The sequence below is a fragment of the Dicentrarchus labrax genome, unplaced genomic scaffold (genome assembly GCF_905237075.1).
Source record: "Dicentrarchus labrax unplaced genomic scaffold, dlabrax2021, whole genome shotgun sequence".
In the NCBI taxonomy this organism is placed as follows: domain Eukaryota; kingdom Metazoa; phylum Chordata; class Actinopteri; family Moronidae; genus Dicentrarchus; species Dicentrarchus labrax.
Window position 1 is genome coordinate 16,682,966 of NW_026136708.1, and position 18,561 is coordinate 16,701,526.

Sequence of the window (18,561 nt, forward strand, 5' to 3'; positions counted from 1 at the left end):
AAACTTTTCAATTAACTGTTTATTCAAACTGCTGAAAATTTCAAAATAAAGTCTTCAAATACCAACAGTAAAGAGGTTACAGTCTAATGTTTTATAGTGCTATCTGTAATTAGCCACATATTTTCTGAGCAGCGTTCCCATCTCAGGTGCTGTGACACAAAGAAAAACCCTATTTCCTCTCTACTTTGCAGAATGACCTCAGTCTCCTGGTTCAGCCAATCATATCGACCAGTTGACCTCAATATCCTGGTCCACCCGATCAGAACATCTAAATGTGTTCTGGTGCAATGAGGTCTGCTGTAGAGGTGTCAGTAAATGCCCTGGTTGAATGATTTTCCCAGGTCTTGTGCTGTTTTGCCCTTGGCTGACTCATTTGCAGGTGACTCACCAGAAGAAGTGCACGATTTTATTGCTGCATGGGAAATGTTTTGATGCCCAGTAGAAGGTTTGCATGATTTCACACTATGTTTTGAAGATAGAAACAGCAATTTCCATGCTGATTTCAGAGAAAGAGAGAAATTAAACAATTATGAGATGTTCTCTCACAATCAAAGAGGTCATAAAGAACACACGAACACAGAACATGTTGAAACATTTTCCTCTGCGCTGGTCTGAAGCTGCTTCATAAGGATGACTCTTCACTAAGCGCCAAGTTGAATTATGGAGGCACTAGTGGGGAACACTTTAATTGATGTATGAATATGCAATTGTGCCTCAAATCCTGGGCCTGAAATCAATCAAGTAGACATTCAGGGGCTATTCTGAGCCTCACCACCTGCACCCTCATCTTCTGTGGTTGTTTGTGGGGTTAGGATCCATTTCTCTTTCACTGCAGTTGTGAAACCCTGGGATCTCGCTCCTGTGGTTCTATAGTTTACCTCCATGTCGAGCCAACCGCATGACACAGTCAGCATCTTTATCTCCTATAACTGCTAATTCTTTATGGTGTAAACAAAGCTGATTCATTCATGCTTTTTATTTGCAGTAGCATAGTAGTTAAATTAACTGCAAATGCTTTAATTTTGTATCGTTGTGGTTCATTATGAGGGGTTCCTGAGAGTAAGGAAACAATTAACATAACACATGTGTTCTTGCAATGACATCATAAGATCCTTTGTTTTATTCCTGAGTGATTTTATTTTTGTCCTAACATCTGCTGTTCTCCAGTAACTTCTTAAACCACTCCTAAAAAATGTAAAGATACCTCAACGGTTGTTTAAAAAAGATTGCTCCTGTTAATGTGTTAAGTCTGCAAACTGTTTTCAGTATGTAACTTAAAACTTAATAGTGTACATTTTTGAAGAACTTACACTTTAAATGTGTATTTCCATTTTACACCGGCATACTTTATACTTTTACTTCACTACATTTCAGATAATATTTTTACTGCACCTTTGTCTGACAGCTAGAGTTACTACTACATTTTTACAACCTGGCAACCCAAATGATGTCCTAAGTCATGACATTGCATTTGTAAATTATTTATTAATCATTGATAGAATTACAAGTCCTTTATAAAGCGTACCCTAATAGACAGTAATACTGATTTTGCATAAAAACATATCCACTTGTAAAATAATGGTGATTAATTATAGATTAAACACTATATAATAGTTTAAATGAGCTCCACTTTGACCAGCTACAGCATCATACATTATTTCATCAATAAAAATGCAATGATATGCATGTAATAATATAACCTTCTCAAACTAGTTATCCTGCTTAATACTGCATAGTACTTTTGACACAAAGTGTATTCTACTGGTAATAGAATGCTTTTACTTAAGTAACATTTTCAATGCAGAACTTTTACTGTAATGTGTGTTTATATTGTGATACTGCTACTTTTACTTAAGGTAAGGATTTGAGTGTTTGTTCTTCCTCTGCTATTCTTTGTGATCTGTTTTTCTCAACATATGTGAGAAAACTGTTCATTTTCCTCTTTGGGGCTCTATAATCGCCTGTTTCTTTCTATAGGACTGAGGTGGGGCAGAGAGGAACTTGGGTGGAGGGGTGAGGATTGTGGGGAGGTGTATGCAAGTGTGCAAAGTCTGGGCAAAAGGCCCAGTGTTTGGCCGCATTTGTAGCCGACTCTACACGTGAAAGCCTTCAGGGCACATCAGGCAAAAGCCCCAGTGTTTAGAAGGAAAAAAAAATCACACTGGTCTCTTATTATTGAAGTATCTCAGCAATAAACACACTCACACACTCACACTCACACTCACACTCACACTTACACACACACACACACACACACACACACACACCACACACCCTTCCTAAACCTCGGTGATGTCAACAGCACAGCAGTGTAGTTCTACCTCCTGGAATGACAGCAGCAATGATATCTGGCAGACCATCACATGGTCATGTCACCAGTGACTGATGGGAGCTCTGCATCCAGGCCCAGACTGTGTCCAGGTTCCTCTCAGCTCAGACAGCCAGCCAGGCAGGCAGGCCAGCTCTCCTGCTACATGTGAATAACTTACATATATTAAAATACATGGCAGAGAAATTGCCTCTGAGCAGAGGTCAAAGCGGCAAAATGTGCAGGTTCAACTGCTCCAAACAGCAGGAACGTGCTGCTGCAAGTGCATTTAAAAGGTGACAGCTCGGTAGTCATACTAGCAATTTGCTGTTGTAATGACTTGTATGAGGTCTTTGTTGTAGATGTTTGCAGTAATGCCTTCCCTTAATTCACTCGTTGTTGGACCCAAAAAAACAATTAAAGAATGAGGCTTTTAATATTCTATATTTTTAATTATTGTTAACAAATCCCATGAAAAGACCAGCTCCAACAATGAATTGGTCCTAACTATTGTCTGTGGCTAAAACCTGATGTAGCTTATTTCTGAGCCCTAGAGCTCCATTGTTATAAATATTAAAAACACATCAGTGAGCCACATCATTGCACTGGTTGACATGATCCTTCATTACGATGAACATGGGCACTGCAGAATGAGTCGATCCCAAAATCCACCATCCTACTACCGTAAATACTTACTAGTGCGCCAACTGTGTATAAATCTGCAACTGAAAAATACTCTTTGGTTACTACACAATGTAATCTTTACTGTAGTAAAGTAAGCTAAAACTACAGTGCCCTTTTTTATTTAAGGTGAAACTATATATTTGTGACCCATTTTTAAAGATTCACATTATTGCATTGGTCTTTTTATAGGATAAGTTGACAATAAGAAAAATATAGTATTACTTTATACTATTTCTATATAGGGCTATCATGTTATATGTTTGACAAATAGCTAAGTGTGTTGCGATCCTATGTGGGATGGGCTAAATGTTTGGCAAAAACGTATTATCTACTGTATAAGTTTAACTGTATTTATATCTATATCTATACATCTCAGTTTTTCTGAGGCAGCAGCATTAAGTGTGTGTATCCGTTCAAAGCAGTTTTGACAAATAACAGTTGTATGACAAAAATCAACAGAGTCAAGTTATTTGTTTGCAACTGTATTCAGATTTAAGAGACTTTTTAAAACCAATTAATAAATAATCTTGTCACTTCTTGTCCAAAAGTTCATTGTGTGGTGATATTTACATCATAAATTAAATAAGAAACAAAAAGACATTCAACATATATTTAGATAAGTTTGTGTCAACAATTTTAACCCTTTAGACTGTCATGATGAAAAAAACAAAAGCAAATGGTTTTCTTTAAGAACAATTGCATGAGCAGCAGGATTTAAGGATTTAAAAGCATATTTTACATATGCTTATAAGTTGGGTTAAATGAGGTAAAAACAGGAAAAATGATACTCTGATATGTAAACAATATTGTTTCAGCCACAACTGTAAGTCACTACATACAATGCCTATTATTTAGAGCGCAGGAGGAGATTACAAATGCGTTGGTTTTGCAATCTCTCTTTGCACTCTATGTGAGGGCATTTCATATATACATTAAAACAGTTCCAAGTTGACCTGCATATTTTACACTTTTACATATCAGAAGCATATTTTTCTTTGTTTTTCCACTTCATTATTTTTTTTATCTAATGTTGGTGTAATCCAAACACCAAAACTAGTTTTATGTGACCACTAAAGATTCTACTTGGACAGAAAGAAATGACACGTACAGAAAACAGCCCACTGACAAATAAATACCAGGAAACATTGACATCTTACAATAGTGAAAAGCTTGCCTTTCCCATGTTGCACTTCATGTGTCAAACATTACGCTTTGTGCAATGGAGTTTTCAGGTGAAGGGGCAATGGAACAACACATTTTCTTACTGCCTTTGGAAATCGTGTCCAGGACAGATTAACTCACATGGCCAATGGTGCGAGACGTTTGGAACAGAAACACTGGCTTGATGTTTAACCAGACTCAAAACTTAGGTCGCCTTTGCAGGGAGGAAAATTCAGTTCATCGGCATTAAAATAACACGTTCCTATGTAATGGAGCAAACCTCCGCCCAGTGAAGTAGCATACCAAACTGCAGTTCTTGAACACTAGTTCATATCATCCTCCGATGATAAAGTAAAGAGAATGGTATGATACAAAGGCCCATAAACACAAATTGTGCTGAATTAGCCACCAAGGGCACATCAACCCAGTGCAGGTACCTTTTATTCTTTTTTTATTGTCCCGCCGTTTATATCAAGCACCTGGTCAGTGTTTGCATGTGCATAAAGCACCACCTTAGTGTAACATCCTCATCTAGAGAACCTATCTGCACCAGATATCGTCAGCTCCCATTGGTTATGATAACTGAGGTGGCCTTGTGTCCCTGCATCTGCTCCGCCTGCATCCTCACATGAGATGCCACATCATACTGGACTCCTCCACAGGCCAGGCCCGAGTAACTCCGCAGGTTCTCTGGGTCATACAGGTGCTCCAGGGAGTACCCAGTCAAAGCATAGGCTGCTTGCCTGTCCAGTGTCTGCCTCTCCTGGGCCGGATAGATCAGTGGGCTCCCCTGGGGCGGTGGAGGGTGGGGGGACAGATCCGTCTGCATGTAGTCTTTGGTGAGGGACAGGCTCGACCTGGGAATCCCATCAGAGCTGGGGCTGCTGAGACGGGACAGAGATGCCGGACTGGTTGTGTTTTCGTCATTGTCATGTGGACCGAGCACTTTGACGCTGTCCCGGTGATGGAGGCGTTCAGAGGGGAGGTCGATGCTTGGGGCGCCTGGGCCGCGGCACACCACGCTGGGCATGGTGAGCTGGGAATGATGGGGTAGTGAGGAGGTGAAGCACGGGCTGTGAGCTTTGGCGAGGCCTGAGACGTCCAGCGGCGCCTTGTGTTGCTGCAGACGGTTCTCTTCCTCTTTGATCATCTGCTGTGTGGCTCGGATTAGGGTCTCCATTTTGCTGGGCTCTCGAGCAGTTGCCCGGAAGTGGTCACCATGGTAACGCTCACCCGAATCACTGGTTGACCCGCCTCCATCAGGTGAACTCACTATACTGTCTTCATCCCAGTGCCCCCGTCCTGTAAAGAGAGTTCAATAGCCACATTTCAAAATAGTGAAATCAATGAATTACATTGTTAATAAGTAATTTGATCCTGTTGGCACAAACTTCACACTTACAAAGTGTGTGAAAACTACCCTGAACATGATTTTTTGTCCTATATTTCTTCTCGTATATTTTAAGGGCCATTTGATAAAACAGTGTAAAATTCTGCTTTAAATGCACATAGAATCATGGTCTGTTAGACTGAATGTCTTGGCAGAGGCACAGTGGGGGATGTTTCCCTGTTTGAGGATGTGAAATGTGAAATAACTTGGCTTTCAATTGCAGGCAATTTTTGAACAGATGGTAGCAATCGGCACACTGGCAAGAGATGGCGTAAACAACTTAGCATGTCCCATAATAACATTTGGAAAACAGCTACCAGGAGAAGCTAGGCCAGAGCTATTTTCAGAGACAGATGGTTGTGGTCTCAACCCTAACACCTCACCGTGAATGGCTCCATGGTAGGATGTGATTTCGTAGCCCTCGCTGTTCTCCACAGACGATTTCGGCAGCGAGAGCACTGAGCGCGTGGCGTCCCACCACACCTCCCTTCCTGACTGGGGGGTTCCTAGGAAGTAGCGGCCACTCTGGCAGCGCACACGGTCACAGGTGGTGGTGTGAGGATGTGTTTGGGCATGGACAAGATCGTCTTCTGATAGGCCCAGGCCGTAGCACAGAGAGCCTGAGTCTGGATACAGTCGGTAGGCACAAGATGCCTCTGCAGCCTCACCGGGATCCAGCAGCTGAGGAGATGCAGAGTCTGTCAGCGGGCTCCCTCCCCATTGGCTGTCTTGGTCTGACTCTGAGCGCTCTGGATTGAAAGCGGAAAACTGCTGACAGAAACAAGAAAATCCCAATTCTGTTTTATAAACCTCAACAACAACAATTAAGCCAGAGTGTTCTTTCCTATTTTGGTTCTATAAAACAGGCTGTTTATTACCTGTGGGTAGGGTGACACTCTGGCTTTGGCCTTTGCCTGGGTCAGACGTGACTTGGTGCTCTTCCTGTCTTCACTGTGACTGTCAGCGTAGGGGAAGGCTGGCTTGGTGGGGCTCATTTGGTCCAAGGACAGCTGCATTCCCTTGTACTCCGTATCCCTTTTGACACAAACAGAATAGATGTTAGAGATAAAAATAAAAGTTTTAACCCATATTTATCCATGTGGTGACTTTAATGCCATGCACAACTTTAAAGGAATTGCAATGTCAGTCAGTCAGTCAGTCCACCATTGTGGTCTATATATCAACAACTATTGAATGGATTTAACTGACTTTTCCTCTACCACTACGACAAGGTTTGCTTTACTGAGTTGCTTTACTGGATGAATTGCCATGAAAATTGGTACAAACACTCATATAACACTATGGATAAATTATAATAACCTGATGTTTCATTTAACTTTCCCAGACATTCTTAATTTGTCCAATACATTAGTTAATGACCAAACACCTGCAAAACTAATGACATTCCAATCAGCCTACGATGTACTATGTGCTAATTCGCTAAGCTAAGACGGTGACACCTGGTAAACATTGGCATGTTAGCATTTCTATTCTTAGCATGCTGGCATCAGCACTAAACACAATTTCCTACAGCCTCTAGGATCAATGTAGAATCTTACTTTTGTTTAAACATTTGTAAATCTCAACTTTGCTTTTGTTGAGATTTTTATGCATTGTCTTCTGCGGGCCACTGAGCAGGTTCATGCTTTGCCTTGCTTTTTTTGCCCAATCAAGAGCTTCTCAAACCTTTAGGCTAGAATTTTTCTCAAATAATCTGGGCACCTCTTTCTTTCCTACACAGTCGTGGCGGTAGTGTTGCACCAAGTGACATAATCAGTAATTAGTCTGCTGCAGACGTCTAGGCCAATATTGAATATAGATAGCTACACAGACTTATTTTACAAACACACTTTTTATACCATGAATGATGTGAGGTCTATGAGAAGTGAAAACAACATTTAAGATAAATTCAAGAGATTAAGCCCTTCCACTTCTGAGAAAAATAACAGACAGTATAAGGAAAGTTAATCATTCTTTTCTGCTGTGCAACCATTGCCAGAACCCTGCCAGAGAACAACGTAACTGTGCACACATAGGCGTGCATGTGCATGTACACTATCTCTTCACTGATCCTCTGCAAGCACCTTATGAAAAAATATATAATTTTTTTGTATAATGCAGGCGTCTTTTTACTTGTATATGTGCATGCAGCTTGTGCACCATCTTTGACATTTTAACCCACTGTCCTGTGGCTGAACTCCATCCAAGTGTCACTGTCGAGGGAGTGAAAAGGCTCCTGTGTCAAGTGTTCAGCAAACATGAGCCTATTCTTAACTTATCACATCAACAGTATGTAATAGCAGCTGCCTGGCATTTTAAACCCTGTGGCCCATCCCTGACCCTGCACAGCCAGCCTCTTTAATATGACTCTAAATATGACCCATTCTTTATGTACAACACCTTAGGGGAAAGGCTGTGTTTGGATAGCCAGTACACAGTGTGAGTGTTATTTGCTCTTGCAGGTATAGTTGCGGTGGCTGGTTCTGCATCCTATCTGTACCCTGGCTGACTTATGTCTGAGCCAATAATGTTGGGCCTTTGTGCAAACTCAGCTGTGTTAGCCGAATTCCACCTCAGGGTCAATGTCAGAGCACCTCATGTCTGAAATACGCCACCAGCCAACCTCCAAACATGATTTATTAATGGATTCTTGTTGGGTTAAAAAGCTGTCGAGGGTAAGGTGATTGAATTGCTGTTTGTTTTTTTAATGTAGGTGTTTTTTTTTGCTCTTGCTAAGTGTGAGCTTTTGGATAGTACTGGGTAAGAGCTAATTATGCGTTTGTAAATTTGCTGCCATTTTAATGTAGTTACTTTGTTTTCTCCTTACTGCATTGAAGAAATCAATATCTGGAGTGCAGCCATATGCATGCATGCACGTACAGAGACTCACAAAAACACACCATTACACACAGGGCAGGACACACACACAGAAAAGCGACATGTGGATCAACCAAACTTAACAAGGAAAATCCAACATGTGCTAGAGCTATGAGATAGCTATTGATTCCTAGTTCACCGTTTGATCGATTTTTCTTTCCTTAGACTGCAGATCGATGGTGACAGTAGAGGTTTTTTGATGGGGTTGAACCCTGATGTTTGTCTTGCTGTCTCAAAGGGCCTTAGTGTGCTTTGTGCTCTCATAACACACAACTGCCTGAGCCCTGCAGCCACAGTATTTGGTGGATTTGTACAGAGAGGCTACAGAGGGATAAAGAGAAGGATTTCTCCAAGAGACAAAGACCCATCATATCATCAAGTGAGCTTCAAGCATGGATCATAAGAGTGTATGATGTGATTTTACTTAATCTAGTTAAATATTCAATGCTGTTCCCTCTGCAAACACCATTAAAAATGCAGCTGCTTTTAGCCCTAGTATAGCCCCTTAAACCTTGTGTTACTATGTTTATGTAGCTGTAATTTTAGGGATTTCAGTCCAAAATGCAATCAGTGTAACAACTTAATATCTGAAATGCATGATTCATAATTACAAATTAAAGATTGCATCTTATTTATGAGCATGAACGATACCTTTTCCATGAACAAACGTCTCATAAAAGTATTACAAATATAACTTTTATTCTTAAATCATTTTCTAAAAGTAGCTCTCCTAGGAAAAGCTTCTCTCTGACTTTAGGATTTGAATAATGAAGTGAGACTCACGTGAGGACATAGTTGACGCTGACTATGCAGTGCGGTCTTGAGGACCGGCTGTTGTGGACAATTGTAGCGTAACTCTGGACCCAGACCCAGCCACCGTGCTTCGCCAGGAAACGATAATACTTAGTGGTGACTTGGCCTTTTACCAGCACTGAAGGAGATAAAAGAATCAGACAGAAGACAGAGATTAAAGTAATTAACAACATGTACGTGTGTGTGACGTGTATGATTGTCTGCACGTGGTGACTGCAGCAGGTTGCCTGAGCAGTAAATGTCGGACACAAGAAGGTCAGTCGGCCTATTGTAAAAGCATAATGGAGAGCAGACTTGTAACTCACAGAGGTGGTGTGCACAGCGGAGGTGGAAGATGTCACAGCTGTGGACGTGATGGTACAGGGTTTTCTCTATCAGGTCCTGGGGCTCATAACCTGTCAGCTCTGCCACCCTGGAGAGGAATTAACAAGTTGTGTTAAGAATATGCAGTGATCTGGGGCTATTTCTAATTTGTCTGTATAATGTTTCTGTTTTACAGGAAACAATGTTAGCCCCAGTAGTGAAAAATGTGCTATACACTAAGCATACAAACAATGAAGAACATTGCCTGAGAGGGAAACAATTAATGGTATATACAGCACACCGCTGTGTACCTGGAGTCCAGGAAGATGAGCTTCATGTCCAAACTGGCTCTGAACATAAACATGTTGCTGTGCAGTTTGATCTCAGTCACAGCACTAGGCGGCAGAGAGTGACCCACAGCTACCAAACCCACGTTCTGGTAGCAGCCCTCAAAAGGTGACATGTCCAGACTGTACTGACGGATCTTCAGGTAGCCGCTGCAGTGGATCACCTGTGGAGGAACAGGCTGACAGTGAGAAAAGCTATGGCGAAAATGAACATGTGGGTAAGGACATCCTGAAATGTCTGACATTTCAGAACCATGTAGCATAATTTATATACTACTGACCACAAATGTAGAATTGTTATTGGAACAGAGGATTATATACAAAATGATATAAAAATTCCAACTACATTAATTTGTCTTACATAAAAATATAGAATATAATATATATTAAGAGCAAGGAAAATCATTTGAATATGGGTCTCAATTTTTTCATTAATTAACCTTCATTAGCCTACTTTATTGCAATTAATTATTTAGTTAATTAATAAACTGTTAATTAAACATCACAGGCCAGTGACAAAGCTCCGTTGCCTACCTTGTATCCACCACTGGTGAGGCCTGCGTTTCTTTTTGCCAGCACACATTTCATCCGCAAAAAGAAAGAGCGCTCCATTTCATATTCTGAGGGAAGAAAAATATTTGAATTCAAATACTAAAAAAGTGTAAATGAGACTCTCAAAGGAGGGAAAAATAGACTATAGGCTGTCGCTATATTAAAAACGAAGTCCGTGACTTATTGGCTTATTTTGAATTTTAATGATAATATGCAATAATAACAAAATAAATGAGTTATTTGTGTTGTATAAAAAATAAAGGCATTTGTGTAAAAATATAAAGCGATTTTACTGTTTACTGCATGAATGCGACATTGCATTTGTATCCGATGTAGGACGCGCACACTGTATGTGCATCTTTGTCCCATTTGTGTAATATTGACGCACATTCGTTGCATTTAGCCAATAATAAACCAACGCTGGTTGTGAGTTGTAATTTAATTGCAAACGCACTGTATATATGTTGCGTATATGGAAGCTTTGGAGAGGTGTTTTACCTTGGACGAAATGTGAGTGATAGGGCTGATGTGGCGTCAAGACAGCTGTCATCTCGTCGTGGTCGGCAGGATGGACATATTCATAAATACTGTTCCCAGTCAACTCTACCTGTTGAGAATAACTCATGTAATTAACAGGTAAGGGCTGTCTGTCTGGATTTATATATGATCCGTTTGTCTTACATTTGCTTTAAAGTACAGACTGTAAAAATAACAGAATAACAGAAAAACAAATGTCATAAATAAATAAATAAATCTGATTGCACAAACGGACCTGAGACAGTCCCAAATGGACCGACGCTGTCTCTGAAATGTACATGATCTTTCCATCCGGAGCCACGACAAAGATGAATCCGTCCAACGTCTGCAAACAAACGACAGGCCACAGTTACCTCCAAAAAATAATATATTCACAGCGTCGGGGCCACACCATCTTCGCTTGCAAATCTCCAAACACTTGATTGTGTTGTTAATACAAATAATAACCGTGATGATAATAATACTGTACCTGCAGTAAATGAGATCCCAGCTCTCGTCCAACATTATCCAAAGATCTTCGACTTGCATGGCCCCAAGCCTCACCCAGACCTGGACAGAGTGAAATAATGCTGTTTGACTGCTGTTTGACATGATAATGAAGTGGAGAAGATGTCGTGTTTTTTTTATATTAATAATGGAAAATATAATAATATGTATTTTTTTTTTAATATAAATCTATATTGTTTTTGATTTGAGTTGTTTATATCTAAATATATATATATAATAAATCAAACACTGCGACAAATACATATTATTATAATTATTCTTATTATTAGTAGTAGTATTCTTCTTATTATTATTATTATTTTATTATTATTATTATTATTATTATTATTATTATTACCTATTGAAACAGGCAGGACTCTTTCTCCCAGTCACCCACCCACACACACACACACACACACACACACACACACACACACACACACACACCCTCGAGCCAGAGGCGTGCCTGTTAAAAAAGGCCTATTTAGTGTTAAAGCATTTACAGAGTATTTCCCTGTGTGTCACATGTTGTACAGGCTCCAGAGGGTTAGGGGTTGAGAGAACAACAATCTGCTGGTGTTTAGGTGCACAGGCGACCTGTCTCTTATAACAGCTGCAATAAAGAAGCTCATTCTGGAGGTATGAGATAATTTAAGGAGCAGGATGCGAATTCATCCCTGATGCTCCAGGAAAATATTCTTTATTATTATTGGTGTTGTTATAAAAATGCAGTATTTTAATGCCTCCGTAAATTTAACCACAAATATGTCCATCTTTAGATTTTTGCTCCAATAAATCCACCAGTGCAGGCCACTGTGTTCAGTGTAAGTGGAACAAAGCAAGTAGCCAGTGCTGCTCATTGAAATTCATTCAGTTTCATCAAAAAATCTCATGGAGCTCGCCGGGCCGGGTATCATCAATAAATTAGGTGTTCGTCTCCCCTGCTGTAAATGAAAATGAAAATAGGTCTCCGCTGTCAGACATGTTGCTTAATATCACCCCTGAAGATGAGAGGATGTAGAAAAGGGACCTACAATACATATAAAAGGGATGTTTTCGGCTAAAGGATGCATTCATTTAAAAATACAACTAATATTTTTTTCTTCTATTTATATATTTTTTATCATTTAGTCTCTCTGGTATACTTTAATGTTATACGTTATGACAGCAAAACACGCGCCTTTGTCTGTCTGTTAGATTCACTGTATTGCAGCAAATACGTGGGCTTATGATTTGATTTCATGGCAGATCATTAATAGTATTTTTCTTGCACAAGAGAGGCTGTGTGAGATTGTGTGTGTGTGCCTCCTGCTCACATGGCTCTAGGTGATTAGAAGCCGTGCAGGGCCTTTTTTATAATTGGTACGGCTTGTTCTCAGTCACGCAGTCAAAGAAGCCTGCAGAGACCTGTATAAAAGATGGTGGCAGATCGTCTCCTTTAGACACACTGAATTAAAAACGACCATAATCCATTTGTAAAGACTCCCTGCAGATCGATGGAAAATGACTGTAAGGCTCCTGTAATATTTCTGTCACTTAAAGTGAGTCTGTGAGCCCTCCGCCCGGGTGTAATGTGTAACATCACTTAAATCTCATTTAAATCTTCCACATCACCACCACAACACTGTTACTAGGACTAAAGATATTTCTCATATTATTAAAAATAATAGTTAACAAACCTCAACTATATATATATATATTTAATTCTTATTACGTTTTAACTGAATAATACTGACTTCTAGAATAATTATTTTATATTAACTATAACTTATCCCTCATAAAACCTTGGTTTTCTATGGTTTATGGTCTATTTTTTCTTTCTTTAAGACCTTGACGTCGTGCAAATACTTTGATAAAAACAAGCCCATAATTATTTAGTAAGTTAATAATGAAATATAAATGATATCAGTGTATTCTCACTAAAGTGAGCTCCACAGCTGACAGGGAAAACATGCCAGCAGAGTTGAGATCGGTGTGTTTAAACGGGACTAATCGCTCACCCTGAGGGAAAACGATTCTCATCTTCAGGTAACTTGTTGTCAGTCTAATTATTGAGGCTTTGTCCAGCTGAGATGTGATGGCCGACGGTAAAGGCAACATTTTGGCCAGTTCATAAAATTCACTGTTCTCCTTTTCCCGTCTAGTCCTTGCGGCCGTTTTGGATTTTTCCTTCATTTCGGCGCCTTGTCACTGTATCCTTCCTTGTCTGAGGCGGTGGTCATTCAACTCAACAATTTGACTGATTCCGCTCCGCTTTGCCTCCTTTTCATTGCAGGTTTTTATCAACTAAAAAAAGAAGCTGGAGTTTTAATATAAACTGTTGAATCCAAAGAAAAAAAGAAGTGTGAATATCCCTGATATTCCGGATGGCGGTCGGTGATACTTCAACTGGTTGTTGTTAAAGCTCCACGGTGCTGCCGCGAGATTTCATCCATGACCTGTAAAACACAGAGGGGGAAAAAACAACAACATTATTGCCATACCCGTTGCATTTTGACCTGCAAAGGCCCTGTAACGTTTACATGAATTAAAACCGGACGTGAACTGCCCCTTGTGTTATTCTGATGTACGCCTGATGCAGGCCTGCATGTCAGATGGGGCTGACTGGAAAAAACAACGCTATAAATTAATTTACACATCCATCAAAAGTCTGATTTATTGAAGAAGACATACACTATAACCAGGGTATTCTCGGCTTTTAACAGCAGCATCAAAAGCAACAACAATAGGCGCAATAAAAATAATAATAATAACATCACCAAGATAACAACAATAAAATACAGTGCAATGAGACGCAACACCACTGATAGCTGCATACAGTGGAGCAATTTGATTTTATGAAGATATAAATCAAACAACTGGCTAATTGATAAGTCTGTTCTAACTGCAGATCAACAGATGTGGTCTTAGGGATTCAGGCTGGTTTTCTTTTTTTTTTTTAGTTTTAAAGAAACAAGTTCACCCTGTTGGTTAAATAAATAAATAAATAAAAATTGTCGAAGAGAACACTGCAAACACGTCCATCTTAAATAATTTCACCACCAACCACCAGGCAGCTCTTAAATGAATCCTAAAAAGAAAAAGAAGTAAAACGTCTGCCATTGAGACATCATTTCTGTAGGAATGATAAAACAAGGCATCATATTACTGGTCACTGCAGTGGTACAGAGGAAATGTCATTATGATCCTACACAATCCCTGAAACGTGTGCAACAGCGTTGGGAAAAAAAACAACTGTGACATAATCTCACCTCGCTGGCCGATTTTGTTTTTTCACTTGTTTTTAAGAAAATAAATTAAAAATAACATCCAGATTAATTTGACAAACTTGTTGAGACACATATATTTGCTGAATTCATACCCGCGCTGACAGCCAGTGTATTTTCCAACATCTGCATCGATCCTGTGGCCTTACTGGCAGCCTGCTGGGAATTTCACCTGTCCTGAACCGGGTTCACCAGTCGTCCCAGTTAAGTTCGGTCTCAGCTCCTCCTGGATTTCCACCTGGAAAGGCGAACGGGCCGTGCGCTGCATACACCTCTCCAAATTATTAGGACGCGCAACGAGTGGCATTCGTGCCCAACAAGCCTCCTCTCCTCAACTATCTCAATGTCCCTCTCTGGAGCTGGTCTGGATCCGCCCACCGAGTGCCCACCTCGCTCTGATTGGATGGAAGCGCCGAAAGTCATTTCGTGATTGGACACTTTGCGTGGGCGTCAACTTGGTAAGGCAAGGTATGCGCGACACTTGGCCGTGCCCGAACCGAGCTTAGGTGTGATCTTGTTGTGTTTTTGTCATTAGCGTGTAGATCACGGATCAAGCTGAAATAAATGAATAAATCCGCATAAAATAACACAGCGAGGCAATGTTATCCAGGTGATAGGCTAAATAAAAGCTGCAAAGACCTTCAGTTGGAGACTATTTAGGGAAAATATCCCAAATAAAAACCAAATTTGTTTTTATTCCAGAAAGAAAAACCCCATTCACCTCACAATTAAAGCAGCCTATCATCAACCTATTTTCACCCGTTTACTCACATTACACATCCATGTAAAATGTTCTATTCATATGCCACAGGCCTGGTGAAATAATTTGAGTGTTGGTTTACTGAGTGAAATTGCTCTTATTCCCAAAACGCAGTTCCACAAATATTCAACAGACGACTTGGTGAGATGTGGATAACAGGTGCAAGTTTGGTGACGTTTTTTTAGTCATAAAAACACAAAAACAACTGAGCAATAAATAGAAAAATAAAAGGCTGCCTCTGTTTTTTTTGGAGGGGGAAAAATCTGTCAATGCGTTCATGCTGCTGCTGGTTGTTGTCTAGGCCTCCAGTCTCCGCCTTCGCCTTTTCAGCATGATAGCAATTCTCTTAAAATATAGTCTCTTGAATCATACTGAACACAACGGACCAAAACATCGACCTGTTCACCTGTTTAGTGGTTTTCACTTTTCACTTTTTTGATAGCCCCACCTCTCTGGATTCAGAAAATGTTTGGTTCAGGATATTTAGATGTTTTGTTGCATGCAGAAGCTATTAAAACAGAAGTAGGTCCACACGCTCTTAGAGGATATGTGTTTATGCTTAAACTTTAATTTTGAAATTTAAATCTTGAGGTTCCAATTTGCATAATTTTTTTTCCTCGCACAAACCACTGGGCTTGATGATATGTCGAGTTTTCCCTGTCATCAAATTTACCCTCTCATCAAGTTAACCCGTTTTGTCTTGAGCTATTTCGGATTTTAGAATTTAAAAAAATAACAGTTTACACCCGACTGAGAGAGCAGTGCGCCGCGTCCGAGCTCATGCAATAGTTTGGTGTCCGTCAAACACGTTTATCTGAGGATTAATTTCCATGGGGTGAATCAGATGAGAGCGCCGCGGCGCATGTAGTTTTTTAATTAGATACCGGGCGCTCAGTTGGAGGAGGAGGGGGAGAGCTGGTTAGAGCAGCGGGCGCGGTGACGGGGGCGCGGACGCATGACGGTGAGCTCATTACGCACATAATTAGGCCTTAAATTGATGCTGCATCCTGCCATAATTGGAGATTCTCCTGCTGCCTGGGAACAGATATCTTCATGTCTCCTTCCTTGTGTGTGTGTGTGTGTGTGTGTGTGTGTGTGAGAGAGAGAGAGAGAGAGAGAGAGGGAGGGAGAAAGAGAGAGAGTGCGATAACTGTGTGTCTATCTAAATGGCTTCTACTGGACTCAGAATTAGCCCTACAAGGCTCTACCTTTCTATTATTTTCCCATTTCTGACAGATAAAAACAACAAATTGGCAATTAGAGGACAGCCCCAGATGCTCACTGGTCTCAGGTTCTCTCTAAATTAAAGCAAACAACATGTTACTGCACCCTTTGCATCTGATGTTTCTGAAAGAGGTATTCGTTATCAGGTCTTTGAAGTTAACATGAACTCGGATGTATTTGACATCTCTCTCTGTGACGAATTCCTTATCACTGGATCTCATTTCCTTCCTCATTTTCTTTACTCGCCACTCATAGGTCAAAGGTCACCGTGCTTTGTTCACACGCAAATGATTTGAATTCCATACCTGGTTTTTGTTTAAAAACAATCAACTCTGTTATCAGGTTTGGTGCTTTTTTTTTTTACATCTATGCAAAGAAAACATTCTTACAAATAAAACAGTAATCTTGAATGCAGATTCTCAACCTACAGATCAGGCTTGAGGCAGTACCCCACTCTGCAGTGACTGACAGGGATTGGGAAGTTCTCTGAGGGTATGGTAGAAGATTTACCCTGCCCCGACATCCTGTTAATGCCCCACCACAGGCTGTCACAACAGGGGAGCTCGCTTTGCTGTCCTTCCAACCCCTCCCTCCCTCTCCACCAGAGTCTCACCCATCTTTCCATTTTTATTGTGTTTTTACAAATCACGCTTCTCTGTGGGAAGCCAGGCCTGAAATTCTGCCCAGCATGGAAAAAAAAAAAAACAACGATGGGAGGGAGCAGGTTAGTGAAGGTTATTGAAGGAAAAGGTGGGAAGGAGGTGAGAGGATGAACGCTGTGCTCAGAGAGGAACATAGCACATCATTTCCTCTAATGAGCTCTCTTAATGACTCTCTCGGAGAGTCTCTGTTTTATGGTCTGGGTCATAGTGCCCTTGAGCAACACACAAAAAATATATTTTCTCACTTACCCCTAATGGCCTTCAGTAAAGCAGATTGAAGATTCAATACTTTGTTCTAGTTGACATGAATTTGCTTTGGTGATGGCAAAAAAACAGAAACATCACATAACACTGAGACATGAAACTAGAAGTGTTTGCTGAGGTTTTTAGATACTCCTCTTTCAGATTTGTGTCACCACTAAATACAGTGCAGGTTAATGGGATTTAGTTTGTGCTGCTCTAAAAAGAGTTGATTTAGTTTTGCATTTCGCTGTCAGAACCAGGATGGACACATTTATTCCACACATTCTTCGTCCTTATTGATACCTGGCACCAGCTGCTAGCCTCCAACAGAGATGAGGAGCAGGTTACAGAAGTCTGGTAATCTGGGTTCTTTCTTACTCCACACTTCCAGATCTTCTTCATTTTCAAACTTGTAGTCTTTAAACACAACTGACGCTGACTCGAGTGATGTCACTTGAGGCATGTTATCAGCTTTTGTGCAGCTCCCACTGGAGCCGCAAAAGGCTTCATGGCCTACAACTTTCTTCTACATATGCAGTATCAACAAGACCTGTAATCGGACTTTGACATGTAAAATTATATCAATTACTCAAAGTAAAACAGACGTCACTGAGTAAATTTTTTACTGGAAGTTTTTCCTGAGAATTGACATGCCAACTAATAAAAAAGCTTTGCATTACTATTATTATTATTATTATTATTATTAGATTCATGAACTGAATCTCAACCTGTAAGGACACACAATAAGCTAACATGGGAACTGTGAAAAGAATAATGTAAATTTGGTCTTTTTTGTTTTTGGTATTAATTTGGTTGCTGCTTGATAACTGACTGCTTCCCTAGAGTACCTAAATGTGTCAAAGAAGAGTCCCTGCTCCAAACTACAGCACACAGCACACAACAATAACATACCTTCTCTACAAAGGTTCAAGTCTTTGCAGATTGCTT

At 40.3% G+C, this 18,561-nt stretch overlaps 1 protein-coding gene across 3 annotated transcripts; it reads right to left on the reverse strand.

Annotated features, from left to right (window-relative positions):
• Positions 1–2,739: 2,739 nt before the first annotated feature.
• On the reverse strand, positions 2,740–15,030 carry LOC127368726 (single-minded homolog 1-like). Of its 3 annotated transcripts, none has more exons than XM_051409837.1 (12): positions 14,820–15,030; positions 13,459–13,896; positions 11,442–11,521; positions 11,208–11,297; positions 10,934–11,042; positions 10,418–10,503; positions 9,848–10,047; positions 9,539–9,645; positions 9,204–9,351; positions 6,422–6,578; positions 5,927–6,311; positions 2,740–5,455 (listed from the first exon to the last, which is right to left on the reverse strand). In XM_051409837.1, exons 2-12 carry the CDS (start codon positions 13,631–13,633, stop codon positions 4,713–4,715), a joined length of 2,280 nt encoding a protein of 759 aa, XP_051265797.1. In that variant the 5' UTR covers positions 13,634–13,896; positions 14,820–15,030; the 3' UTR covers positions 2,740–4,712. The 3 variants fall into 3 exon arrangements, with proteins under 3 accessions (XP_051265797.1, XP_051265796.1, XP_051265798.1); XM_051409836.1 differs by having other exon boundaries at positions 5,927–6,314; XM_051409838.1 differs by lacking the exons at positions 11,442–11,521; positions 13,459–13,896; positions 14,820–15,030 and having other exon boundaries at positions 5,927–6,314; positions 10,934–11,038; positions 11,208–11,285.
• Between the last annotated feature and the right edge of the window lie 3,531 nt (positions 15,031–18,561).

Bases quoted from the DNA above. Each gene is read 5' to 3' on its own strand.
- LOC127368726 (XM_051409836.1), bottom strand. From the start codon at position 13,633: ATGAAGGAAAAATCCAAAACGGCCGCAAGGACTAGACGGGAAAAGGAG. The intron at 10,048-10,417 runs GTAGGCAACGGA...GTTCCTCCACAG, and splicing joins TCACCAGTGGTGGATACAAG to GTGATCCACTGCAGCGGCTA. The intron at 9,352-9,538 runs GTGAGTTACAAG...TATCTCCTTCAG, and splicing joins CCGCTGTGCACACCACCTCT to TGCTGGTAAAAGGCCAAGTC.